This window comes from Leptodactylus fuscus, chromosome 2, assembly GCF_031893055.1.
Source record: "Leptodactylus fuscus isolate aLepFus1 chromosome 2, aLepFus1.hap2, whole genome shotgun sequence".
Taxonomy (NCBI): Eukaryota; Metazoa; Chordata; class Amphibia; order Anura; family Leptodactylidae; genus Leptodactylus; species Leptodactylus fuscus.
Genome location: NC_134266.1, coordinates 240,387,734 through 240,415,100, shown reverse-complemented (window position 1 = coordinate 240,415,100; position 27,367 = coordinate 240,387,734). Strand labels below are relative to the sequence as shown.

Genomic DNA, 27,367 nt, shown 5'->3' with positions numbered 1-27,367 from the left:
TTATACTGTGTGCAGGGGCCACTGTGGAGCATAATACTGTGTGCGGGGGCCACTATGGGGCATAACATTGTGTGCAGGGGGCACTATGGGGAATAATACTGTGTGCAGGGGCCACTATGGGGACATAATACTGTGTGCAGGGGACACTATGAGGCATAATAGTTGGTGTGCACTCCTCTATAGGGCATAATAATGTATGTGCAGGGGAGATGGTAGGACATTATACTGTATGGACGGACCACTATAATATTGTTTGGAGAGGCAGCTATGGGACATTCCACCATGGGAAGGGGTCACAGTGGGACATTATACTGTCTGGAGATGCCACTATGGGACATTACAACATGTGGAGGGGCTGCTATGGGACTTTATGTTTGGAGGCCACTTTTGGACACTAAATTTTGTGTAAATGGCGAGTTATATTATGTGGGGACCAGGAAAAGGGGCTCTGTGCTCTGGGGGGGAGCAAGTCAAAAGTTTGCTGGGGGGCCCAGTCTTTGCTAGTTGCGCCACTGCCAAGAGGTATTACATAAATAATATATGAGTACAAGGCCATGACCCTATTCCAGACGTTGGACAATGGGATGAACATCTCACGTGGGTTTATGTCTTTTTATACACATCATTAAGACAGCCATTAAGATAAGAACTGGGGGATCTGGCAATTGATTGTTTGTTGTTATAAGTATATAGTAATAAGCCTCTTCCCCCCTCCCTCCTGTAATCCTATCCCTATGTGTCCTGTTGTACATAAATATGCAGCCTCTAGAAAGTGTTTTTTAGTTATATCTGAAGAAGAAGCTCAGAGGAAAGCTTCGAAACGTCATATTCTGTCATCATTATGAGTTAGCCATTAAAAAAGGTATCACCTACTGAAGACTTGCAAAGTTTTTTTTGTTTTTTATAATAAATAATATAGTCTATCAGAGAGGGGCCATATGGGGGAACACAGAGTGCATATGGATCCATAATACAGATCCATAGGCCTTATATGTGTCTCCATGCCAGGTCCATGCATGTTTCCTAGGTACATAAAATGCAGTCTACTAAAGAATGCTATAGCAGGGTATATGCGGAGACTGCACTTTTGAAGTGAAACTTACGTGGAGAAGGCGTTGTTTTGCTTTTCGCACCGAATGCCCGTGCAGTTCAAGCTCTTTTCTGAGGTTGTATCATAATTAAAGTATAATTGATTTAATCCATTTGCAAATGCCAGTAACACAAGACAGTAAATAAAGAGAAATTTTAAAATGTCCAAAAGCATTCTTCCTAAAGAGATCTGCAGGGGACCCAGGTGGGAATTGGCTGTGAACAATGAAATCAATCTCAGAGAGCTAAAAATATTCGCTATTGCAAATAATGCTTCCGCTACTAAGGTTGGATGCCACATTTCCCAGGTGTCACGCGGGAGTTTATCTTCACTGTACTGAAAAAAATCACAGAAAAAAAGTTATTTTTTTTAACATATCCATTGATTCATGTAATAGTCATGCAAAAAATTCCCTCTTAATGTTCTAGCAATATTACATCAAAGAAGATTTCTACTCAACTCACAATTGGTCACTGTTAGTAAATCAAAAGTTAAAACAGATGTCAAATTTTGATCAAAATGTGTTACTTATGGAGGTATTGCCATTTGTCCTTATGTGCATTCAGTCTATTTGATCAAACTTTCTCTCTGTGTGTGATTGAGATGTACTACACCGATCAGGAATGAATACAAAGACTTACGCTGGGTTCACACCAGCGTTCGGCACTCCGTATTAGGTTTCCGTCTTCTGCCGGCAGAAGACGGAAACCTGTGATGCCGAGTCTGGCCGTGAGCATGTCCGGTTTTGCTGCGGAGAGCATAAAACGCTTACCAGCACTCACGGCCGGACACTTTACAAACCCATTCAAATGAATGAGTTTGAAAGATGCCGGCAGGTTTCCGTCTCCTGCCTAGTTTTGTGCAGGAAACGGAAACCTGTAGAGCGGAGTCCCGGGCGCAGATGTGAACAAGCCCTCACATTGTTATTACCTCTCTTCCTTTCTCTGCTTCTATATTAACCCCATGTTGCTTTAATAAAGTGCATCAGTGTACTTTCTCCTCGGCTGAGAGAGGAACTAGCACCAACATTGTGTGCCTGGTGTCATTTCCTTACTGCTAGCACTTAGCCTTATTTATTAGGATGGCAACAGTTACCCAGGATTACTGGTCAATGCGGCCTCTGACCTTATCATTCCCATAAACATATTTAAATTGGTGGACAATTAATCATGAAACATTTTTGCAAACATAAATGATTGGACATTCTGCAAGGTTTTAATGATTTTCTCTAACCATTTTAGTGGTGACAATCTGCTGACTTCGTTGGTTGCCAGTGGATACAACCATAACTGCAAAATCTTTGGGGTGGCTCTTGCCAAAAATCCAGTCATGATTCCGTATGGCGTCTGGATTAATTTCTCATGCATGTAGTGACCCTGCCTAACAACTTATCCACAATAGGCCAAGCACAGTGCAGAATGAATAATAACAAAAAATAATTTTAAGGGTTGTTAGAATTGTTGAGGGATTAAAGGGGCGCTTTCATTGGGAAAAGTCATTTTTTAACTAAACATATACTTGCATAGCCTTTAGAAAGGCTGTTCCACACTATCTTTTGTATATAAATCGCTTCAGTAGTTTTTGAATAAGTCTATTTTTAGTAATATAGTAATTAGCCTCCAGTGAGCACTGGACGTTCTCATCAAGCACTGTCTCTGCTCTGTGCTGTGTATGAGAGCAGGGAGGAGGAGTCAGCAGCAGCAGCAACCTGTGCTGTATACACAGGAGAGAATAACAGAGGGTGCTTGCTGAGACTTCCAGGGCGCACGCTGGAACCTAATTAGCATGTGAATAAAAACGGGCTCATTCAAAAACTACTGATGGGATTTACATACAAAAGGTAGGTGTGGAATAGCCTATGCAAGTATGTGCTTACTTAAAAATGACTTTTCCCAATGATAGAGCCCCTTTAAATATAATTTTATGAGTAACTACAATATTTCTAAAAAAAAATATAATAACTTCTTAATGAAAAAAAGGAGTTTGTGTTAGTTCTTTATTTTTATGGAGACTTTTTAAAGTTAAATTTTATTAAACTCAGTTTTGCTTTTGTGATTTTTGAGGTCCCACTAGGGCACTTACAGCACTTGGAGTCATCATTTCATTACTTATATAATCCTTTGTCCTACTTAAAGTAGTATAATAATGAAAAGTTAGCAACTTTCTACTTTATCATTTGTGTACTGTAAATCTCTTCTGATTAGTCTTAACTCTTCCATTATTGATGATGCTTTATATACAGAACATGTCGTTGTTAAAGTGAAAACTACACAGCGTGCCCCATATAGGCTTGGTTAACACATATGATATTTTAGCACTTTTTAATTTATTTTCAGTCTCGCACACGAGTTATAGTTGTTTAGAATGAAAATTATTTAATTAAGCGCAATTCCACAATTAACCACAAGGTGTGCTATTCAGGTGAATATTCCCAGATGCAACTAAAAGTATGTACAACATAGAAGATGCAGTTTACATTATTATTATGACTATTATTATTATTATTATTATTATTATTATTATTATTATTATTATTATTATTATTATTGATATTATTAATATTATTGGAATTACTATTAGTAGTAGTATCATTATTCTTATTCTTAGTAGTAGTCAAATTATTATTATTATTATTATTATTAGTAGTAGTAGTATTACAACAATTATTACTATTATTATTATTATTATTATTATTAGTAGTAGTAGTAGTAGTAGTAGTATTATTATTGATATTATTATTAGAATCACTATTATTATTATTATTATTATTATTATTATTATTATTATTATCATCATTAGTAGTAGTAGTAGTAGTAGTCAAATTATTATTACTACTACTATTATTTTTAGTATTATTGTTATATGTATTATTATTATTATTATTATTATTATCATTATTATTATTGATATTCTTCTTATTATTATTGTTATTAATATTAATATTATTATTATCATTACTATTAGTAGTAGTAGGATCATTATTATTATTATTATATTTTTTTATTATCGTTATTATTATTACTATTATTTTTAGTATTAATATTATATGTATTATTATTATTATTATTATTATTATTATTATTATTATTATTATTATTATATCAATCATAACAATTATTGTAATCGATAATAATATCAATACTAGAAATTATTTTTTATCCCATATTATATTACACATGATCTAGATATTAAATGGAAATGAATGTCATTAGATATATTAACCGTACCTTACAATAAGCAACAATTTTTAAAGAGATAGTTGCCAGGTATAAGGAATTCATGACGAAATCCATTAAGTTCCACCAGTCGTGGATATAATCCTGAAGTCCTCCATCCCACATCTGTTTAATTTCAGCCCATATAATACCTGCGTATTGTAAAACAAATAGAGTTGAATATTTCAGTATATTACTCCATTAAGAACTCATTACCGTTAGAACATCTATCAGATGAAAAGTCTAATATACACAGAACTAACATTGTTACATAAAAACCTGCACATGCTAAGTGGCCAACCTTAAACTCAACCTGTCAACCTGAGGTTTAGTATGAGATTACAAAAAGATGTTGTTCTATTTTGCAAAAACAGCACTACTCTTATCCACAGGTTGCATCTGGTATTGCAGCTCAGTATTAGTCCAGCCAAGAATTGATATGAAATACTAGGAGCATACCTTATGTTGTAACAAATAGTTTCTGCTGAATTAATATTTCTTAGCCTCTGTTCTCTTGATACCCGTTTGACATACCCACCAGGAAAACTTTCTGATACAGTATACAGCAATGAACCCCTAGACTTAGCAAATGGGCCAAAGCGTGTCCATTTGACATAATTTTGGTCAGTATGCATAAAGCAATGGCAGAGTAATGCAACTGTAAAGGTAAAGGGGTTAAAAAAATCATACTCACCTGTCCTCAATGCTCCGGTGCCCTCCCGGTGTGTTCTGGTCCTTCTGCTCAACAGATATCTTCCAGAGTTCCGCTGAAGCCGCTGACTGGCCACAGTGGTCACATAACCGCATGCAATGTCACTATCTGTGACATCACGGGTTTCTTCCTGAATCCAGCTTAGGCAGCTAATTGGCCTCATTGGTCATGTGAGACCAATCAGTGGCTTCACCAGAACCTAGAAAGAGCCACCAGAGCAGAAGAACCAGGACACACCGGGAGGACACCAGATCAACGGGGACATGTGAGTATAATTTTTTATTTTTTAAAAAAAATTTTCCCTGCCCCTGGCTGGTTTAAAAGTTAAAGGGGCTGTCCAATTTTGCCTGGACAACCCCTTTAAGTTTTTCTAGTAGTTTTTTTTTTTGTTTTCACAGTAATTCTTGAAATAACCCAAAATCCCCTACTTCCAGAGGCGTAACTTGAAGCGGTGCAGAGGGTGCAGTCGCACTTGAACCCAGGAGCCTTAGGGAGCTCATAAGCATTGGCATCAGTACTGAAATTGCAGCTTACATCTGGCCCACAAACCAAGGAGACCCACAGATTACCTTAACCACACTAAGGATGATCAAACCTCTTTGGTCTTGTATGGATTTCTTGGGCCGTAGCTATAGGGGTGCAGCAATAACAGTCTCTACTGGCCTTGAACCCTGGGGAGCCCCCAAAGATCCCTCTGCCATATAAAATAAACCACTATTCTAAATGGCATATTGTAGGAATGAGGCACTATTACCAATTTTGCACTAGGGACAAGGAGCTGCAAGTTACACCTCTGGTACTAAAGCTGTATTCCTTTAAAGGATCTAAGATACCCATAACCGTCACTATTAAGAATTCGCTGTAGGGAGGAGTTAGGGGGTCCAGGACCAAAGATTGACCAGGGCCCATAAGACTTTAGTTCATAATAAAAACAAGAGTACAGACCATCACACAAAATTACTGAAGGGTTCTGACTACAGGGGCTTTTTTTTGCAACCAGGACTCTTAGCCTAGGATTGCCTATAAAACAGAAAGTGATCATTTCATTCCTTGTCTTTCAGGATTGGTGTTTACGGTGACTTTTTGCAGTATTTTTGTACATGGGGCTATGATATATGTGTAAATCCAAAAACATCTGTAAAATACTTTATTCTGGATTAGTACAAAGTGACGCTCAGAGCAGATGACACCCGCTTCAGCTAATGTATTTTTAGAATTGTGGGAAAAGGAAAAATGAGCGGAACAACACAAGGAAATGTTTTTCCAAGTCTTCTTGCAACTGTCTCACAGTATATTACGCCATCTATATTTATAGACCAGATAAAAAACTGTGATAAAATAAGCAGATGAAAGACCAACGCTGCACATTATTTATAATCTAAGTATTATTTATCGTGAATGTGATGTACATTGTTATCACATTTTATACAATTCTAATCTTTTCTGCAAAATTATGTCATTAAAAGGAATTTATGCAAAAAGTGTGAACTGTAGGAAATCTGCTGCTGATCATTTTGCCTTATTTTCAACCTAAGGGTCTATTCATCCAACCAAATTTATTTGCATGTGGCATCCATAGACTATAAAAAAATACTGTATTTGTTCATGGGTTCCTTTTCACGGACCTCATGGGGGAGAGGGGTAAGTATTTTATATTAGAAAGATCAGTTTATCCTGGACAACCCCTTTAACACAATGTAGTGAGTGAGCAAAAGAGTAATCTAAATCCCATCAATATTTGGTGTGACCTTTGCCGTTTGCCTTTCAATCAATTCTTCTCGGAACTTGTAGACAGTTTTTGAAGGAACTCGGCAGGGAGGTTGTTACAGACATCTTCCAGATCTTCTGTGGATTAAGCCTTGCTCCAATCCTTCCGTCTTTCAACTGGATGATATTGAGATCAGGGCTCTGCAGGGGCCGGATCATCATTTCCAGGACTCCTCCCCCAAAGGGCGCTCACACTAAATATTGGTGGGATTTATATTTCTCTTTTATTCATTCACTTAATTTTGTGAATTGACTAAAACTTTGGCATAGTACTATATATCTGTATATATATATATATATATATATATATATATATATATATTAGGTCTGTGTATATGGGTTATTGTACTTGGGCATACTGTATATGACTTTGTATCTTCATAGCACAAAGAAGAAAAAAAAAAGCAAAAAAAAGGAAACTTCTTCCAAAATGCCATCTGTGTTGCTAAGGAAATGAATGAACTATTAAACATTTTATAAGGGGAGATACAAATTTAGCTGGCATGAAATATTAATGTCCTGTATGTTTTCTTCTTGGCATTGCTCGAGCTTTAAATTTGAGTGTTAGAAATCATATTAATAATTAAACTTATAAATCTGATCATTTTCTGTGTGTACAACACGAACTAAAAATATTGGCAGCCTTGACCAATATCCCATAGTAAAGAGATTGCCCAGGATGAATAAAGAACATGCTTTTTATATTTAGAAACAGCACCGCATCCATCTATAGGTTGTACAAGGTATTGCAGCTCAACTCCATTCAATAAAAAAAGATGAGCTGCTTAGAAGTTCTTGTGGTTTCTTAATGATTGTCTTCCTTTTCTTCTACTTCTTCCATGGGCATAATACAGCAGGTGATGATTTCAGCAATGCAATATGAAATTGGCAGGGTATTTAGCCACTGGGGATATAAAGGGGCTTCTCAGATTAAGAAATGGGATATTGGTCAAGGCTGCCAATATTTTTATGGAACAAGAATTGTTATAAGGTAGAACTATAACCTATATTGGCCACTCTAGTCATTTCCACCAGTCCAACAGTGATGTCATCATTTACTTGACTAGTGTATTGACTAAGTGATAGGTTGCAGCAGTCATGTGAATGATGTACGTGACATTATTGTTGTGGACTGGCAGGATCAATGGAGCAGTGACACTAAATGAAGATATTGAGGGGTTGTGTCACTATAGACACTTCAAGAGGTTGTCCAGAAAAAATGGACTTAAAAATTATTTTTTAAATCGGCCAGAGGAAGTGAAAAAAATTATACTCCCCTTCCGCCGGTTCTTCAGTGCCTCCCAGCATGGTCTGGTCCTCCCGGTCCATTATTGTCTTCCAGCAGAAGTCCCTGCCACACGTGACTGCTGAAGCAAATCGGTCGCCTCAGTAAAGGGCACGAGACGTCCTGGGGTCTCTTCCTGAGCCTGTTGGCAAACTGTGTCCCTTTGAGAAGACACCAGAGCAGGAGGACCAAACCGTACTGGGAGGACAACGGAGCACTGGGATCAGATATGATTTTTATTTTATTTATTTTATTTTTTTAGTTGTTTTACCCGGACAACCTCTTTAAGTGTCAGAACTCTGCGGTCTCACTACTGGGAACAACATGGAACAGAAAGTCCCCTTGAAACCTCCCTGTGAATGAAGCGGCTATGCATTTGTGTGGCAGGTGCTCCATTGACTTCTATGGGACTGCTGGGATTGCAATCTCTACTTGCACCATGGAAGTGTATAGAGCTCTGTTCTCACAAGTGCACTGGCACTTCATTCACAGGGAAAACTTTCTGATACCCATTCTCCTCATAGCTAGCGGTCCCAGTGAATACAGTGCCTGTCTGTAGTGACGCAACCCCTTTAAAAATTTGCAAATAAAAGCTGGTTTAACCATGTAATCCCTGCTCCACTCTCAATACATATATTGGCAAGGATTCAGGGTGGCATCAAGTTGAATAAATATATAAAGGTTCAAGCTGTTGTTTCTTGCACCTGCACCCATGGAATCATTGCAATGATGATTGTCCTTAGTAACAATCTTCTGCTTCAGAAATATCATTAGATTTTCATTGCACCGTTCTTGTGACACATTCATCTATAAATACCTGCAGTATGTAAAGTGTGAGAGCTGAATGTGACACTGCTGATGTAAGCATTAGTCTTTCCTATACTCTAAGCCAAATCTTTAAATTGTCAGAGATAAATTGAGTTCAAGTCTGTGCAACACTGATATAAAGCCCAGCGTGTGATACGGAAAACGAACTATGAAGACCCGTTGCTGAGGAAAGGAAATCTTTAGAAATATCTATAAAATCTTCCCAGGCACCGGACATGATTGAACGCTTTCCATTCTTTCAATAAGTGACTGGATGATTTCTTTCATCTTACATATGCCTAACAGGTATTCCCATATAGGACATAATCTGATAGGTGGGTCACCTTTGGCACCCGCACCTATCTCAATAATACATATGTGGTTATTTTTGGAACTTCCATAAAAGTGCATGGCAAGAGCCACAAATACACAGTTAACTTTCCTGTGACAGTAACTAGTGTAGACTGGGGCTCCTTGGGTCCACTGGTTCAATGACTTTGGGAGCCCATCCTCCCACAAACCCTAGGGAATAGAACATAGTAACTTTTAGATTTGACTGCCTTCTGCAGGACCATTACTGTGCAAGAGCCTGGGCCCACCAAAGAGTCTCTGAAACGGACACCAGCTATGAGATTACCTATTATCAGACTTGGTACAGGCCCCATTTCTGACTTTGTAGCTAAATCATAAATTTCCAAAATGGAATACTCCTTTAAATTACATATTTGTCTTTAAACTGTCAAATTATTTTGCAGGATCCATGATTTTTGCATTCTGCAAGCATCATCAGCATCAAATATCATAACCCCAATACAGTTATACTAGTGGTTATACCTAGAGATGAGCGAACAGTAAAATGTTTGAGATTCGATATACGTTTCGAGTAGCCCCTCAATATTCGACTACTCAAATCGAATATCAAACCCTATTATACTCTATGGAGGGAAAATGCTCGTTTAAGGGTAGGCAACGTTGATGATTATGCAAGGTCTTGAAGTGAAATCACAGTGTAATAAACGGGGTGTGTAATATAGCCATGGAGCCCAAAAAAGTGAATCTGACCATTATCTTAACAAGTATAGTACAGTACAGTATATGCTGTACAAAAGCATCAGAATTAATAAGCACATGTGGAAAAAATGTAATATAAAAGGGTTGTGATATTAATACAAATGGAAATAAGTAAATGCAGTATGCATTTTAGAGTAATTTTGTAAAGTATTTTATGAAAAAAAGTTTCCATGTCCAGTAGAATACAGTACATCGTCTGCTGTATCCTCAGTGAAAGGTCATCATTTAGGCTGGACATACTGTAGGCTCTCCTTCTGCTTCTCAGAGAGAAAGTACACCATTGGGCAGCAGCATTTATAACAATAAAATATAGATGTCCAGATACAGATTTCAAGCAGTGAGGAGAAAACAATTAAATAAGCATCTAGCCACAAAAGGAAAGCCGGTGCCCAGCCTAAATTATATCCCTACTTCTTTTACTGTGGACACAGCAGAAGCTGTACTGTATTCTACTGGGCATACATGACTATTGGAGCCTTACTAGAATGTAAGGAAAAGATCTTCTAAGATACTCTAAGGACAGCTAATCAATTATAAAGTCCCAAAATCCCTCTAAGGTTGGGGCCACATAGCATCTTATAGTACCTGCAAAGGGGATTGGATTCTGGCTAACGCCATGCACACATTCCAAAAAAAAAATGCTTGCGTTTTTGTAAATTGCAGTATGTCAATTATGTTTACAGAAATGCTGGTATATTCAGTATATTCAGAGGAAAACTCTCTGTGAAAAGCGATGTGGGAACGACTGCAATGCGTTGCTGTCGTGGTTATTCCTTTTTTGCTAACCTAGAGTAGAAAGCTAAACTTACACTACACCTTAGTGTACTATTAGTGTATATACTGGGAGACGCTTTCAGCAAATATACCAACATGATGATCAAATAAGGATGCTCATCCTGCTGCCCAAACTGTATAGAAAAGCACAGTCAACTAAGCTATTCAATGCAATTGTACTAAAAATAACACATACTAAGGTCTTTGCTGGCCGCCTATAGTATTGTGGTGTTCGGCATTAGAAAGAAATAGGCTTAACCCTTGCGCACATGTGTGAAGGCAACAACTTCACCTCCCACACAGTGCTGTTTACTGGCCTATATTTACCAGCTGTACAGATAGATGAATAATTGCTTCTCTATATAATAAGTGAACACATGAAGTCATTATTGTGCGGTAATTTAGTGTACTGTGCACCTCTGCAGCCAAATATAGAAGCGTAATTGCTTAGCACTTGTTTTCATTCCTCATCTGCTTTTTCTCAACAGCTACACTTTTTTCCAGTTACTTTTCGATGCTTTATCCTTATGCTTTGTAAAAGACAAACAATGCTGTTCGGCTGAATCCTGAATCGTTCGTATGGCCAGCATGGAATTGTGTTTGTAAAACTTATCTGCCATCTATTGTACTTGTTCTCTTGAAAAGTACACCCTGCAGCTCATGAAATTCAGAGATGGACAGATAGGACTAAAACCGTTAACAATTCGCATGGGTTATCTATAGAACCACAATAGAAAATAGAAGTAAATAGAGTATAGAGCAACAGAATGCCAAACTATAGGCAAGGACAAGTAATGATGGAAATAAGGATTAAATAACCGCAGGTATAGAATGATAGCAAAGTGATGTGCATGAGGTTTAAGGCCAGGGACCAATGTAGCAGGATGAAGCAAAAAAGCGCTGTGAGAAAAACTGCGGTGGAATGCATTTGCAGCATCCTGGAGTGCTACTGCTTTAAGTATTTGTCTTTTGTGCCTTTGGGTTATGTTGGTATGTCCCATCCTATGTGTTCTGTGTCCTTTGCCATGTAAATACACTAATTTGCAGCTTTCCCTTATTGTTTTTCCCCCTTCGTTCAGCCCGTAACAGGCTACTGGGTGGGGTTGAAGGAGACTTTTGTCTCCAGAACAACTGTTGAATCTCAGTACAGTGCCAGTCTTGTGTGAGAGACAGTTGAGTTCCTGCAGTCTGCAGAGGAGGGCACCAGCACTGAGACTGGACTTCAGCATCCGTCAGTAAAGCACCTAGGAGGAGAGAATGGTCCTAGGCTCATCCAGAGTTGTCCCTGGGAAAGGCAGTATTGGCTCTCAGGACTTTGGATTCTGTGCCAGGAGGAGCAGCCGAATACGCTGATAGGAGGAGTTGGCTAGGGCCTCAGCAAAGGTAACCGGATCCCTGTTAGGACTACCCTGCACTACTGTCCACAGCATCCCTAGCTGGGAGTGGCATGAGAGGAATGGGCACCCTCCTAAGACGAGGACAGGGGAATTGAACACTGAGGTACTACTACCCCCATTTGGAAAATGCTGTTTGTACCTTCTCCAGTTGCTGAAGTAAAGTGTTATCCTGTTTCACTGCACTAATGTCTGTCTGAGTTGTTTCTGCTTCACCATCAGGGCCCTTCCAAATACCATCACACCGGATCAGAGTAGAGAAGTCGCCTCTCCAATTAGAAGCACCCCAGGGGAAACTACTACAACCACCATCAGGAAGTGCTACATGACCCCCTCAGCTGTGTCTGGTCCAGGAGTGGGGCTGGGGTGTGTGTTTGAGTGTACTCGACCGAGCAGGTAGTACACCATCCGCCAGTATTACTCCCATTCTCCAGTTCCTTTCATCTGGGTTGCAGCACATCACAACTTTTTCCCGCAGTGTTTTTCACAGAATTTCTACTTTCATTAAGGCCAGGGCCTACCTATAGGAAAGCCGCCAGTGTTTTCTAGGTATAAATGACATGCTGAAATTTCCAAAACCATGACGATTGTGGGAATCGCAGCGTTTCTGCTGTGCACATTGTTACACAATTCGCTATAATCCCATCCACTTTTTTGGAACTGTAAAACGCCACAGCAATTGCCACAGCCAAACCACACATGGGGCCCCGGCCTAACACAGTAAATACCACACATTCAAGAGGAGGAATCTGCAGCAGGATTTTTTCATCTGTATCTGAGCAATGCTATGAGAGGGGAAGGAGGGCATCAGAGGAGGGATGCCTACACATACAGTAGCACAGCTCTTACATCAGACTAAGAAGAACCAGGTACATAACCAGACATGGACAAATATGCATTTACAAAAACCAGCAGAGGGAAAGAAAAGGATGCAAAATATAAAGATGCCACACACAACTCCTGACTGCACCATCCATGATACAGCCGGGATTGTGACACCTTCACAACCTATTTTTAATGTCCTAATGCATCTAAAATAAAAAGGCATCTCCATGGAAACAGACAACAAGCTGTGTGTAGTCTAATCCTACAGACATGTTTCCATCTCTTCCATCTTACTCCTACTTTTTAACAACCCACCAAATATTTGTTCACACAACTCAAAGAGGATGTGAACACTGATGGGGATGGGATTTGTATGTTGATAATGGTCCTGTGAAGACAATGAATTAATGCAGAACTGACCCCACATTGCAAAAACCACAACAGTCCCTGGTGAATGTAGCGAATCCCATCCACATATTGTAGAAAAATACATGCAGAGGAAATGCTGTAATTTCCAAAACCGATGCATTTTTTAAAATCGCAGCATATCAATCATACCTAGGGAAATGCTGGGGATTTACCTGTAAGTATAATGGAAACGTCTGTGAAAAGTAGAGATGAGCGAACACCATTCAATCAAATAGGTATTCGATCGAATATCAGGCCGTTCGGGGTATTCCTTTCCAATCGAATACCACGCAGCATACATAATAAAAATTCGTATCCCCTCCCACCTTCCCTGGTGCATTTTTTGCACTAATAACTGTGCAGGGGAGGTGGGACAGGAACTACGACAACGGAGGCAGTGAAAAAAAAATTGAAAAAACCCATTGGCTGCCGAAAACATGTGACCTCCCTTTTATAAGAACAGCGGCCGCCATATTCGTCAGATTTGCAGTGAGAGATATGGAGAGAAACATATCTGCTGAGGGCTAGAAAAGGCATTAGCTTCTAGTAGGCAGGGAAAAACTGAAGAAAAACAACAGCTCTTCTCAGAGCTATATACTGCAGGGACAGGAGTCCAGCTTTCCACGGGCTTTCCCCCCAAACACCTAACGGGGATACCAAGAAATTCAGTGCAGCTACATACGTTCAACCCAGCTTTCCAAGCCGTGTCCCCCCAAAGACCTAACAGGGAGACAGAACAATTCAGTGCAGCAATATACGCTCAACCCAGCTTTGCAGGCTGTGTGTAACCCCAAAACAGGGAAACAGAAAAAAACTGTGTTTTCAGGCTGTGTGAAACCCCAAAACAGGGAAACAGAAAAAAACAGTGTTTTCAGGCTGTGTGAAACCCCAAAACAGGGAAACAGAAAAAATCAGTGCTTTTCAGGCTGTGTGAAACCCCAAAACAAGGATACAAAGCAATTAGGTCCGACTATATACGCTCAAACCAGATATCCAGGGTGTGTACTCACAAAACCTCAGTGGCAGACACAGAAATTCAGTCAGGCTATGTACGCTCAATCCAGATGTCCAGGGGGTGCACCCCCAAAACCTCAGTGACAGACACAGAAAATCAGTCATGCTATGTACGCTCAATCCAGATATCCACGGTTTTTACCCCCAAAACCTAGGTGGGAGACACATCAATGCAATGAGGCTATATCAGCTCAATCCAATTTTTATGGGTCTACCCCCCAAAAGCTAAGTGTGACACACAGCAATTCAGTCACGCTATATAAGCTCAATCCAATTTTTTAATGCTGTACCCCCCAAAACCTACCAGGGATACACAGCAATTCAGTCAAGCTATATCAGCTCAATCCAATTTTTGGTCAATCCAGATCTGCTGCCAGGTTCCAGTCATTATCACATACACAAACATGCCTGGGCCCAGGTGCAGCGGGGAAAACCATATTGCCATATCATCCAGGATGGCATCGCTCACCTCGGGTGCAGTGTGTGTTCTGTTAGGCAAGCTGATGAGCTTCAGCATGGCCTGCTGATGTCTCCCCACGCCAATGCTGCAGCGTTTCCAGCTCGCAGCTGGGGACGATGTTATGGGGGAGTGAGAGGGTCCCAGCCTTGAATACATTCACCCAGCGTGCCGTGAGTGAGATGTAGCGTCCCTGTCCGCATGCGTCGTGGTCAAGTGCACCTTAGAGCAAAGCGCGGAACTCAGGGCCTGACTGAGTTTATGGGATACGTGCTGTCGCAAGTTGGGGACGGCACACCAAGAGAAGTAGTGATGGCTAAGGGCAGCATAGCGAGGTGCTGCAGCTGCCATCAGGTCACAGAAGGTCTGAGTCTCAACTAGCATAAATGCCAACATCTCCAGGGCCAGCAGTTTTGAGATGAGGCCATTGAATTCTTGGGCATGAGGGTGGGTTGCGCTGTACTTCTGCCTGCAATGAAACGCCTGGGAGATGGGGAGTGGCTGGGAAGAGGAGCATGATGGTGCAGGCCAAAAAGGGCGGATGAGGGTGAACTCCCCAAAGTGTCAGAGGCAGATGTGCAGGTGTCCAGGCTGGTGGTCTGGACTGCAGCACTAGCACTGTAAATAGTGGAAGAGTCAGTGTAGGCAACACCAGGCGACGATTGTCCTGCATTTTCTCTCTCCCACTGAGCCCAGTGCTTGCCTTCCAAATGACAGCGCATGCAAAAGGTGGTGAGGTTGCTCTTTTCAGAGCTCCTACTCAGTTTCGACTTGCAAAGTGTGCAAACCGCACTAAATTTGTCATGGAACTGGTGTTCATCATCATTGAGGATGGAAAATGTTGGTTGCGGATCCACAACCACTAAATTGCCAGGTGATGACAGATGCTCCAGTGTTTGGGCAACAGTACACACAAAGTCGTCTGGTAGCTCCTGTGATTCGGGAAGTGGTTCAACAGAGGGAGAGACAGTAAAAGCACCCGAAAAGAGATCATGGGAGGGGGCAACAGTGGGATGACTCTGTTGGGAAGATTGGCCATGTTGGGAGGAAGGAGGGTCAGACTGTTGGGTATGAACACGACTGCAGGTAGTGGCTGACTGGCTGGTGGAAAAACAGCTGGAAGCATTATTCACTAGCCATCGTAACACCTGTTCCTGGTGCTCGGGCCTGGTCAGCGTTGTACCCTACACCCTGCTTAACGCAGCTGTCATATCAGGAGTTGTGATGAGCGCATGCTAATGTTTCTTGTCCAGTGGAAAGGATGGGATAGGATTTCACATAAGTCTGCCACCCATGGAAACTCATGGTACAGAAACTGAGGGAGCTGACTTTGATGAACCCTTGGGTTTTAGAGATGGAACTCCATGAAAGATCTCTGCTGCTCACACACCCTGCTCAACATATGGTATCTAGGGTATCAGCGTGTGGTGACCTCGCACAACAGCCGGTGCTTTGGGCAGATGTAGGCGTTGCTGGAGTGTATTGAGGCTAGCACCAGATACTGTAGACTTGCCAAAGTGGGCGCACAAGCGTCACACTTTAACCAGTAGCTGGTGTACATTGGGGTACGTTGTTAGAAACCATTGCACCAATAAGTTGAAAACGTGGGCCAGGCATGGACCGTGTTGGAGGCTGGCAAGCTCCAGAGCCGCTACCAGGTTCCGTCCATTATCACACACGACAAAAATGCCTGGCCCCAGGTGAAGCGGGGAAAAAAACATTGCCATATCATCCAGGATGGCATCCCTGACCTCGGAAGCAGTGTGCGGTCTATCCCCCAAGCTGATGAGCTTCAGCACAGCCTGCTGACGTTTCCCCACGCCAGTGTTGCAGCGTTTCCAGCTTGTAGCTGGGGTTGATTTAACGGTGGAGGAGGAGGAGGGTGGTGTTTCATCACTCCTGCCAGGAATATTGGGCGTGGAGACAAGGCAGGCCGCCACAGTTTGCGACCCGGTCCCAGCCTCAACTACATTCAGCCAGTGTGCCGTGATTGAAATGTAGCGTCCCTGGCCGCATGCACTTGTCCACACGTCGCTGGTCAAGTGGAACTTTGTACAAAGCGCAGAAGTTAGGGCCCACCTGATGTTACGGGAAACGTGCTGGTGCAAGGCTCAACTCACCCAAAGGGCAAGAAACTCTGCTGGTGCAAGGCTGAACTAACTTAAAGGGCCTAAAACTCTGCTAGTAAAAGGCTGAAGTCACATCAAATGCCTCAATCTCTGCTGGTAGCTCAGCTTATGGGCCTCTAACTTAATTTGTAAGGGCTCAAGTTAAGGACCAGAAAAGTAAATTTTGGAAGGTCTTACCACATCACACACACACACACACACATCCACAATGACAGTTAAGGGTGGGTACTGAAGGATTTCCCATTGCCTATTCCATCTGTGTCATGGGCAACGTGATTTAAAGGGGTGCTTGTTAATGTTTCTTTAGCTTAAATTTGGGTTTCTGTCCATCCAATTGGGGAAGAAATACGGTTTCCAGGTATTTTCCCACTTTGATAGAGGTTTTTGAGTGCAGAAAGTGTGTAGTTGATAAGCTGTGATGGTGGGGTAAAACTGTGACTTGGGCTTGTTAGATGCCCCCAGACATGCTTGACCTGCTGTCCCAGTTGCATTGCAGAGGTGTTGGCATCATTTCCTGGGGTGTCATAGTGGACTTGGTGACCCTCCTGAGTCAAATGGTGGGTTCCCCTGAAACGAAGCATTTTTCCCCATAGACTATAATAGGGTTCGATATTTGTTCGAATATTGAGCGGCTATTCGAAACAAATAACGAATATCGAATATTTTACTGTTCGCTCATCTCTAGTGAAAAGCACTGCAGGAAGAAAACCATGATGCACTTCTACTATGGTTTTGTTTTCTCAGAGCTCTTTTTCACTGTGGACCGCTACGTGGGGCCTTAGCCTTAATCTGTATCAATGTGCAAAGAAGTGTTCTTGCAAACATTGGACAATTTTTTTGTTTTTTTACCCTTTGATAAAAACGTAAGCTAGTAAACTTATTTTGGGCGGCACAGTGGCTCAGTGGTTAGCACTAGAGTCCTGGGTTGGAATCCTGCCAAGGACAACATCTGTAAGGAGTTTGTATGTTCTCCCATATTGCATGTTTGTGTGGATTTCCTCTGGTTTAATCCCACACTCCAAAGACATACTGATAGGGAATGTAGATTGTGAGCCCTATATGGGACAGTGATTGACAATGTCTGTAAAGCGCTGCGGAATATGATGGCGCTATATAAGTAAGCAAAATATCAGCTTTTTATGTAACAATTCTGGTAGGTCTCTTTTGCCAATTCTATAAATTCTGGCTAGAACATGTTGTTTCAATAACAACAGAAGGTCTCCTATATTAATAATGCCACGTGGTAGTCGCATGCTATTCATTTCAAGAGAGAGAGATGTATGCAGACACATCAGCTGTTGAAATATGAAATATAATATGCAATATCAAAACAAATATGTAACAAATATGTAGAGCCTTTAATATATATATATATATATATATATATATATATATATATATATATACAGTATATAGTACAGACCAAAAGTTTGGAAACACCTTCTCATTCAAAGAGTTTTCTGTATTTTCATGACTATAAAAATTGTAGATTCACACTGAAGGCATCAAAACTATGAAGTAACACATGTGGAATTATATACTTAACAAAAAACTGTGAAACAACTGAAAATCTGTCTCATATTCTCAGTTCTTCAAAGTAGCCACGTTTTGCTTTGATTCCTGCTTTGCACACTCTTGGCATTCTCTTGATGAGCTTCAAGAGGTAGTCACCAGAAATGGTCTTCCAACAGTCTTGAAGGAGTTCCCAGAGATGCTTAGCTCTTGTTGGCCCTTTTGCCTTCACTCTGCCGCCCAGCTCACCCCAAACCATCTCAATTGGGTGCAGGTCTGGTGACTGTGGAGGCCAGGTCATCTGGTGTAGCACCCCATCACTCTCCTTCTTGGTCAAATAGCCCTTACACAGCCTGGTTTTTGGGGTCATTGTCCTGTTGAAAAAGAAATGAGGGTCCAACTAAACGCAAACCGGATGGAATAGCATGCCGCTGCAAGATGCTGTGGCAGCCATGCTGGTTCAGTATGCCTTCAATTTTGAATAAATCCCCAACAGTGTCACCAGCAAAGCACCCCCCACACCATTACACCTCCTCCTCCTCCATGCTTCATGGTGGGAACCAGGCATGTAGAGTCCATCCGTTCACCTTTTCTGCGTCGCACAAAGACACAGTGGTTAGAATCAAAGATCTCAAATTCTGACTCATCAGACCAAAGCACAGATTTCCACTGGTCTAATGTCCATTCCTTGTGTTCCTTAGCCCACACAAGTCTCTTCTGCTTGTTGCCTGTCCTTAGCAGTGGTTTTCTAGCAGTTATTTTACCATGATGGCCGGCTGCTGCACAAAGTCTCCTCTTAGCAGTTGTTGTAGAGATGTGTCTGCTGCTAGAACTCTGTGTGGCATTGACCTGGTCTCTAATCTGAGCTGCTGTTAACCTGCGATTTCTGAGGCTGGTGACTCGGATGAACTTATCCTCCGCAGCAGAGGTGACTTGGTCTTCCTTTCCTGGGGCGGTCCTCGTGTGAGCCAGTGTGTGAGCCAGTTTCTTTGTAGCACTTGATGGTTTTTGCAACTGCACTTTGGAACACTTTCAACGTTTTCCCAATTTTTCGGACTGACTGACCTTCATTTCTTAAAGTAATGATGGCCACTCGTTTTTCTTTACTTAGCTGCTTTTTTCTTGCCATAATAGAAATTCTAACAGTCTATTCTGTAGCTGTGTATCCACCTGACTTCTGCATAATACAACAGATGGTCCCAACTCATTTTATAAGGCAAGAAATCCCACTTATTAAACCTGATAGGGCACACCTGTGAAGTGAAAACCATTTCCGGTGACTACCTCTTGAAGCTCATCAAGAGAATGCCAAGAGTGTGCAAAGCAGGAATCAAAGCAAAAGGAGGCTACTTTGAAGAACCGAGAACATAAGACAGATTTTCAGTTGTTTCACACTTTTTTGGTAAGTATATAATTCCACATGTGCTACTTCATAGTTTTGATGCCTTCAGTGTCAATCTACAATTTTCATAGTCATGAAAATACAGAAAACTCTTTGAATGAGAAAGTGTGTCCAAACTTTTGGTCTGTACTGTATATATATATATATATATATATATATATATATATATATATATATTGTATACATCATTATATCATTGAATGTATAAATAATATTTGTATAATAATACTGTATCCAGACATCAGTCTGCCTCAGATCACACTTTAGTGGGCTCGTCAACCATCGAAAGTGTATGAGAGTTTCCCAATGTTTCCTTGCCCATAGATATCAGGGATTATGAATTTCAACTTTTCTGTTCCTTTAGTTCCCTAGTAAGGTATGTTATTGTCACGGCATGCAAATACTCAGCTGAGCTGAGTGTCCATGTATACAGGGTCTTGGGAAGGTCTAATATTATGCTGACAGACATATCGGAGGTGTTTGGCAAGTTTTAGTCTAGCGGTCATTCAACTTCATACAGAATCGCAAAATACCAAAGCCCTATACAACATTGCTACGTCTTACACCATAAAATTTTTTTGCTTGCTGTACTGTATTCTGCACAAGACAATCCTAATTTAGTTACATTGATTTAGGCTTCATGCATTTAGTAATTCATTTACCCAAAACCCACGGTAATATCATCCATTCAATCTGGGTCGGTTTAGGGCCAGGCTCGAATGTGTTGTCTCCAGTTTGTGAAGCACTTAGTAAGAGGAATAGGAAAGTCAAATGTGATGCAGTATGGCAGATGAATTTGATGAATGGCTTCCTGATAAAAAGTCCAAGGTTGCTTTTGGGAGCTATCAAGTAACACGTAGAGAAGACAGGGAAAAGTAGTCCAATTATTACACATGTCACCATCTTCACTGCCCAATGCCGTCTCCTCCAGCCTGGAAATTCATCATACCAGCGGGAAGCGAGCAACTGCTGACAGTTAGGTTGAGCGACAAACTAAAAAACACAAAGAGAAATAAAAGTAGTTATCCACGTGAATGTCAGGAGGCTGCTATTAAAGGGAACATGTCACTAGACCACTGACTATACATTAAACTCAGTTATGTAAAAGGGGTTGTTCTGCAGAGTCATTTTTATTTTAAAGACCAATATAAAAAAATTCCTACTTACCTTAATAGTCACTGCTTCACTGATTTCAGCAACGTTGGATTTGTTTCTCCAGCCCCCACCATTCCTGAGTAACAAGCGCAGGTAGTTTTGGTGCCTGATGTGCTGTTTAACCTCTGTAAGGTCAAAAGGGCGGTGTCAGGCAGGGGGTGTCATTTAGAGCTCCAATCAGAGGCAGCCAGTGTCAGAGCTCAGAATCACACCCCTTGTCTGCTGCTGCCCGACACATGGGGTCCATGTGTTTTCTGTGCAGTGTCACGCGGAGAGAAAACTACTTCAAGAACTACTTTCCTCTCCGCATGACTCATTATAGTCTATAGAATCCGTGTGTTTTCATTGTTCACCGCTTTTTAATGCGTTTGGTATTACGCTCGGGGGGGTCCCCAAGTGGACTCCCCAAATGGAATACCGAACGCAGTTGTGAATCGGGCCTTACCGTGCAGTATTTAGCCTTACCTGCCTAAAACTTTTGCACCATACTGTATGTAAAGTTATAGGGATTTTCTAGGCTTTTTATATTGATGACCTTATTTAGATACAGAACCAATTTGTATCTAAGTACCCTCGCTGATCAGCTGATTACAGCAGACATAACAGTGTCAGATATAGCACAGGTCCACAGCGTCTGGAATGGTCATGCACTAGCTGCAATAACAATGTGGGCCACTGTACAGTATATGGGGCTGAGCCATCAAAGTGATGAAAATGCCTCAGTTTATTCTCATTATATGGAGCTCTTTACACTCCTATCACTCTGCAGTGTCACCTGCCAGTTAGTGTATTGAAGAACGCGTCTCCCAAAAGTTATTTAATTTCAGTTAATCATGTGTTCCCTTATTATAAGTACATTATTCAGCTCAGTAATTCTTCCTATAAATTGAGTCATAGACACATGATAACAGCAATTATATATGACAATGTCAAATCTAATTTGAAGCCTACATCATTTATTATATGGATCTATTAAAAGTCTCTGTACCGCGCTATTGTTCTCAATTTACATACGAAGTTCACAGACTCGCTTTCTGCTCTACATAGCTGTCTTTTCCAATTAATGTACCCATAATTAGCTAAATGAAAAATAAAAGTACTTCTATATCTGCCTATACTGACAGCTTCTGCCCACCTCCTTCCTTCTCTGCCAAAAGAAATCCTCCATCATCTTGCTGTGTGGCTATGATGGAGGGGGTAATGAACTGCATCCTCTTCTATTGTATAATGGCCTTTCGAGGCTGGGAACCCACATGGTGTAAAATGAAAATCTGCGGCGTTTCACAGTCATTATATAGTGGATGGGATTCTAGTGAATCCCATCCCCAAACTGTGGGGAGATACGCACAGCGGATACACTGCGATTTCCAAAACCGTTGTGGTTTTGGATATCGCAGCATATCAATTATACCTACGGAAATGCCGGTGGTTTCCCTATAGGTATAATGGAAGCAGAAAGTAAACCCTGCAGACTTTCTGTGAAAACCGCAATGGGAAAAACGGTGATGTGTTGCCGCTGTGGTTTTTCCCGCAACATTTTTTTTTTTTTGCTGCTTAATGGGATTATCTGTTTGTGAAACCTTATTCTGATCCCCTACTAGATCTTCTACGTGTGACCTCTGTCAATGAACTGGAACAGAGAACATCTACAAAGAGTCCCTGTCAGTTTAGATGATCTGGCGTATCCAGATATTACAAGAACACAGCATTTTTTGTATTTCTATCCATTTTGATTATTGTACATTGATACAATTACAGTAATTTATGCCCTAAAATAAAAAATAGAAGCCATAAAACTGCAACAAGGTGAGATATCTCATATGTGATTATGGTGCTTTCACCATAGTCAAAGAGCCATCACAGCAGCTCTTGGACTGTCTACTAGACGGTGCGTAGTTCACGGTTTTAGTCATTTATTTGTGATATTTTCAACCAGAAAAGAGTGGATAACTTACAAATACAGATACTGGTAAGAAGGTTACCTTCACTGCAATTTAAACATGTGTTATGGGCTGTGTTTTTAATTTTCCTTTGTACACATCCTCTAGCACCACCTTTTAGAATGTAGTTCCTTTATCAATCAATGCTTGGTTTTCCTAAAAACTAGGGGCATGGTTGAATATATTGCTTTCCCAGATTCTATAAAAGGACATGGATGGTCTATGCCATGCATACCTGCTCTCCTTAGGGAGGCATAAGGGTAAGTTCACACGTAGTTTTTTGGTCCGGAACCTGAGGCGGAGGCACAAGTATAGACAAAGGCCAAGGAGTAAATATAGTGTACTGTGTAGTATAAGGGGCAGCCGTAATTTTTGCGGGCGCAAAATAACGCGTGTTATACGATTGTAATCCCCATTGAAATCAATGGGATCTTTTTTGAGCGCTCAAACTCTGACACGCGTATATGTGCCAGATTGCGCGCCAGTTTACTCCATGTGAACTGCTCCTAAATCTTCTAACTTAAGCTCACCACTAGGTTGGGGCAATAAACTTTAGATGTACATACTCTCAGCCAAGAAAGGAGATCCAAGAAGTTTATAAAACCCTATTAAGTTAAGGGGGGCCTGTGGGGCCACTACCATAAACCATTACAATGTATGATTGTAGGCAAGAAACTGTTCTAGTCATCCTTATGTGGTATACTGATGTATCACATATTGTATGGAGCTGGCATAGATTCCTACATACAAACCATAGAGGATGTACCTAACTTATGACAAGTAGTGCTACCTTATAAATTAGGCGTAAGCTCTGAACCAAGACCAATGTAAGAAATGCCAGTCTGATAAATCACCCCTACAATCTTTTCAGCGTCTCAAAGCTCCAGGGTAATAGGGTCCACCAGGATTAACTAGTATCTCTACAGATCTACACTACTCAAAAAAATAAAGGGAACACTCAAATAACACATCCTAGAGGTCGTTTTACAGGGCTCTGGCAGTGCTCCTCCTGTTCCTCCTTGCACAAAGGTGGAGGTAGCGGTCCTGCTGCTGGGTTGTTGCCCTCCTACGGCCCCCTCCACATCTCCTGGTGTACTGGCCTGTCTTCTGGTAGCACCTCCAGCATGTCACCACAGACTGTCCAGGAGTTGGTAGATACTTTAGTCCAGGTCTGGGAGGAGATCCCTCAGGAGACCATCCGCAACTTCATCAGGAGTGTGCCCAGGTGTTGTAGGGAGGTCTCACAGGCACGTGGAGGTCACACACACTACTGAGCCACATACTGACATGTTTTAAGGACATTACATCAAAGTTGGATGAGCCTGTAGTGTGTTTTTCCAGTTTAATTTGGCGGTGACTCCAAATCCAGGCCTCCATTAATTAGTAAATTTGATTTCCATTGATGATTTTTTGTGATTTTGTACAGAACAAAGTATTCAATGAGAATATTTCATTCATTCAGACCTAGGATGTGTTATTTGAGTTAAAGACCATCCTCCATTAGTACAGAGAAAGAAGACCGCGCTCACCCAGGGACCAACACAATCTTTATTAGCACAACGCGTTTCGAGCCAAAAGGCTCTTTATGTTATGTGTTATTTGAGTGTTCTCTTTATTTTTTGAGCAGTGTATATGGCTGTTTTGGGTCCATTATATACTGAGATAACTGTGCCACTAGTGTGAACAGAGACTGACTAAATGACTTGATACATGAATGTGTGTATAACGTTACAACTTGGAGGTTTACTATCACTTTCATAATATGTTTCTTCAAGGAAGAGAATGACAATATGTAGCCGTGTAAACACAAGAAACAAGGCGTAGTGTGTCTTTAAATCACACGGGAGTAAGCATATGGACACAGTTCAGCGAGTGCGATACACAATCCTTGTATTCTGTATTAATAGGCGTGAGTGGGAGTTTACATATTGATTATATCACCAACATCTATAGAATGTTTAAAAGAAACAAATGGCGTCTTACTGCCGAATACTGAGTCATATGTCTGCTTATAGAAAAGACAAGAAGTAGAAATAAGGAGGGTTCCAATAATCCCCTGGTATCAAGCTAAGTGCAAGTAGAACTGTTATGTAGATATAGGTTTCCTTCTAGCCGTATATACAACACCTTGATTACAATTATTAACTATTTAATTGCCTTCACAAGGCTACATCTTACAAAGGACACATTCCACTGTTATGACATCACAATACGACAAACTTGTAAATGAAGATATTGTGACTCCATCACGATAAAGCCAAACAAAGCCAAGGTAAATATACATTACGGAAAACATTACCTAAGTTGTGAATAAAGACAAACTCTACTGTGTCATCAATAGGGTTGAGCCGATCTTGACTTTTCAGGATCGATTTTTAAATTCGATTTCCGATCATTTTTCATTCGAACCCGATCTCGATCTTAATTCCGATCCCAATGCAAGTCAATGGGATTTTTTTATTAATCGGAGATCGGATTTTAACCCCTTAAGGACCAGGCCATTTTTTGGTTTCGCATTTTCGTTTTTCCCTCCTCACATTTCAAGAGCCATAACTTTTTCATTTTTCAGTTCACAGAGTCACATGATAGCTTATTGTTTGCGGGACAAATTGTACTTTGTAATGGCACCATTCAATATGCTGTGCAATGTACTGGGAAGCTGGAAAAAAATTCAGAATGAGGCGCAATTGGAGAAAAAATGCATTTGCGCCATTTTCTTATGGGTTTAATTTTTACAGCGTTCACTGTTTGGTACAAATGACATGTTACCTGTGTTCTACGTGTCAGTACGAACGCGGTGATACCAAATTTATATAGTATTTGAAATTTTTTGATACTTTTAAAAAAATTATAAACTTTGCAAAATAGAAAAAAAAATTTGTGTCATCATGTTCTAACACCTGTAACTTTTTCATATTTCCATGTATGGAGCTGGTTGTGGTGTCTTTTTATGCGGGACAAGATGACGTTTCTATTGATACCATTTGGGGAAAGATCTGATGGTTTGATCACTTTTTATTCAATTTTTTATAGGAGGCAAAGTGTTGAAAAAAACGCTTTTTGGCTGTTTTTATTTTTTTTGCTGCTACGCCGTTCACAGTACGGGATAAATGTTTTAATATTCTAATAGTTCAGGCATTTTGGAGCGCAGGGATACCTAATATGTTTATGTTTAATGTTCTTTAATTACTTTTATAGCTGATCTAGGGAAAGGGGGGTGATTTGAACTTTTATATTTTTTTAATTTTTTTAATACTTTTAAAAACTTTTTTTTTTCTTCTGTTACATTTATGATCAGACCCCTTAGGTACCTTGAAACCTAGGGGGTCTGATCGCTCATACTATTCACTGCAATACTACAGTACTGCAGTGAATAGGAAAATCGCAGCACTTCTATTAGACGATGCCTCTGGCATCGTCTAATAGATCTCGGGCAGAGACAAGCCTGGAAGCCTTCAATAGGCTTCCGGCTGTCATAGCAACCGATCACCGCCCTCATGTGACGTTCAGGAGGGCGGCGATCGGGGAAACATGGCGGCGCCCATGCCGCCGGCGCCGTTTACACACTGCGGTCACGTTTGACCGCAGTGTGTAAAGGGTTAACAGCAGCGATCGGCTCGGGCACCGACCGCTGCTGTTATTGGCAGGTCCTGGCTGTATTATACAGCCGGCATCTGCCGTGTATGGAGCGAGCTCAGCGTGTGAGCTCGCTCCATACATCCCCATGCGACCCATGACGTACAGTTACGTCAAGGGTCGCTAAGGGGTTAAAAGCAATCCTATTCACTATACAGCATGGAATCTAGCAATTGAACGCTATAATTGTTAGAATCCACGCTGTGTAGTGAATCACTAAGTAACCAGAGGATTTTTTTAATCCTCTGGCTACTTAGTCCCCCGTGGTGTCTACTTACCTGCAGAGATGGCTGCTCCAGTATTCTTCTTCGCCTCGCTGCCGCTCCACGCTGCTCTTCTCGCCTCGCTGCCCTCTGCCTCCCAGATTAGGAGGGTGTGGGCGGGTACTGGGAGGGGAGACGCCACATCTCCCCGCCCTGTACCTGCCCACACTCTCCTAAGCCACAAGCCCCGCCTTCCTAGCTCTTTAAACACTAACCTGGGAGGTGGGGCAGCAAGACGAGAAGAGCAGCGTGGAGCGGCAGCGAGGCGAAGAAGAACACCAGGACCAGAGCAGCCATCTCTGGAGGTAAGTAGCTACTAGAGATGTTACTTTAGTCTCCCATTAGAATGAATGGAGGCAGCCGGCACACAGGGGGTTAATGCTGTGTGCCAGCTGCTTCCATTCATTCCTATGGAACCGCAGCGGAGCCTTCACAATGAGTATACACTATATACTCAGTGTGAAGGCTAAGCAAAGCATTGTGGGAAATACTAACGATCTCGATCCCACCT

The 27,367-nt window shown here is 41.2% G+C and overlaps 1 protein-coding gene across 2 annotated transcripts in view; it reads right to left on the bottom strand.

The window, feature by feature from the left end:
* Positions 1-27,367, bottom strand: part of TRPC4 (transient receptor potential cation channel subfamily C member 4) — a 158,901-nt gene that overhangs the window by 13,475 nt on the left and 118,059 nt on the right. The window contains exons 4-6 of one of the 2 annotated variants that reach the window (XM_075265909.1): positions 20,525-20,855; positions 4,318-4,457; positions 1,104-1,426 (exon numbers count right to left, since the gene is read on the bottom strand). In XM_075265909.1, the coding sequence (XP_075122010.1) occupies positions 1,104-1,426; positions 4,318-4,457; positions 20,525-20,855 (794 nt within the window). Of the gene's footprint in view, positions 1-1,103; positions 1,427-4,317; positions 4,458-20,524; positions 20,856-27,367 lie in introns of those variants that run through there. The other variant, XM_075265910.1, reaches the window with a different exon arrangement.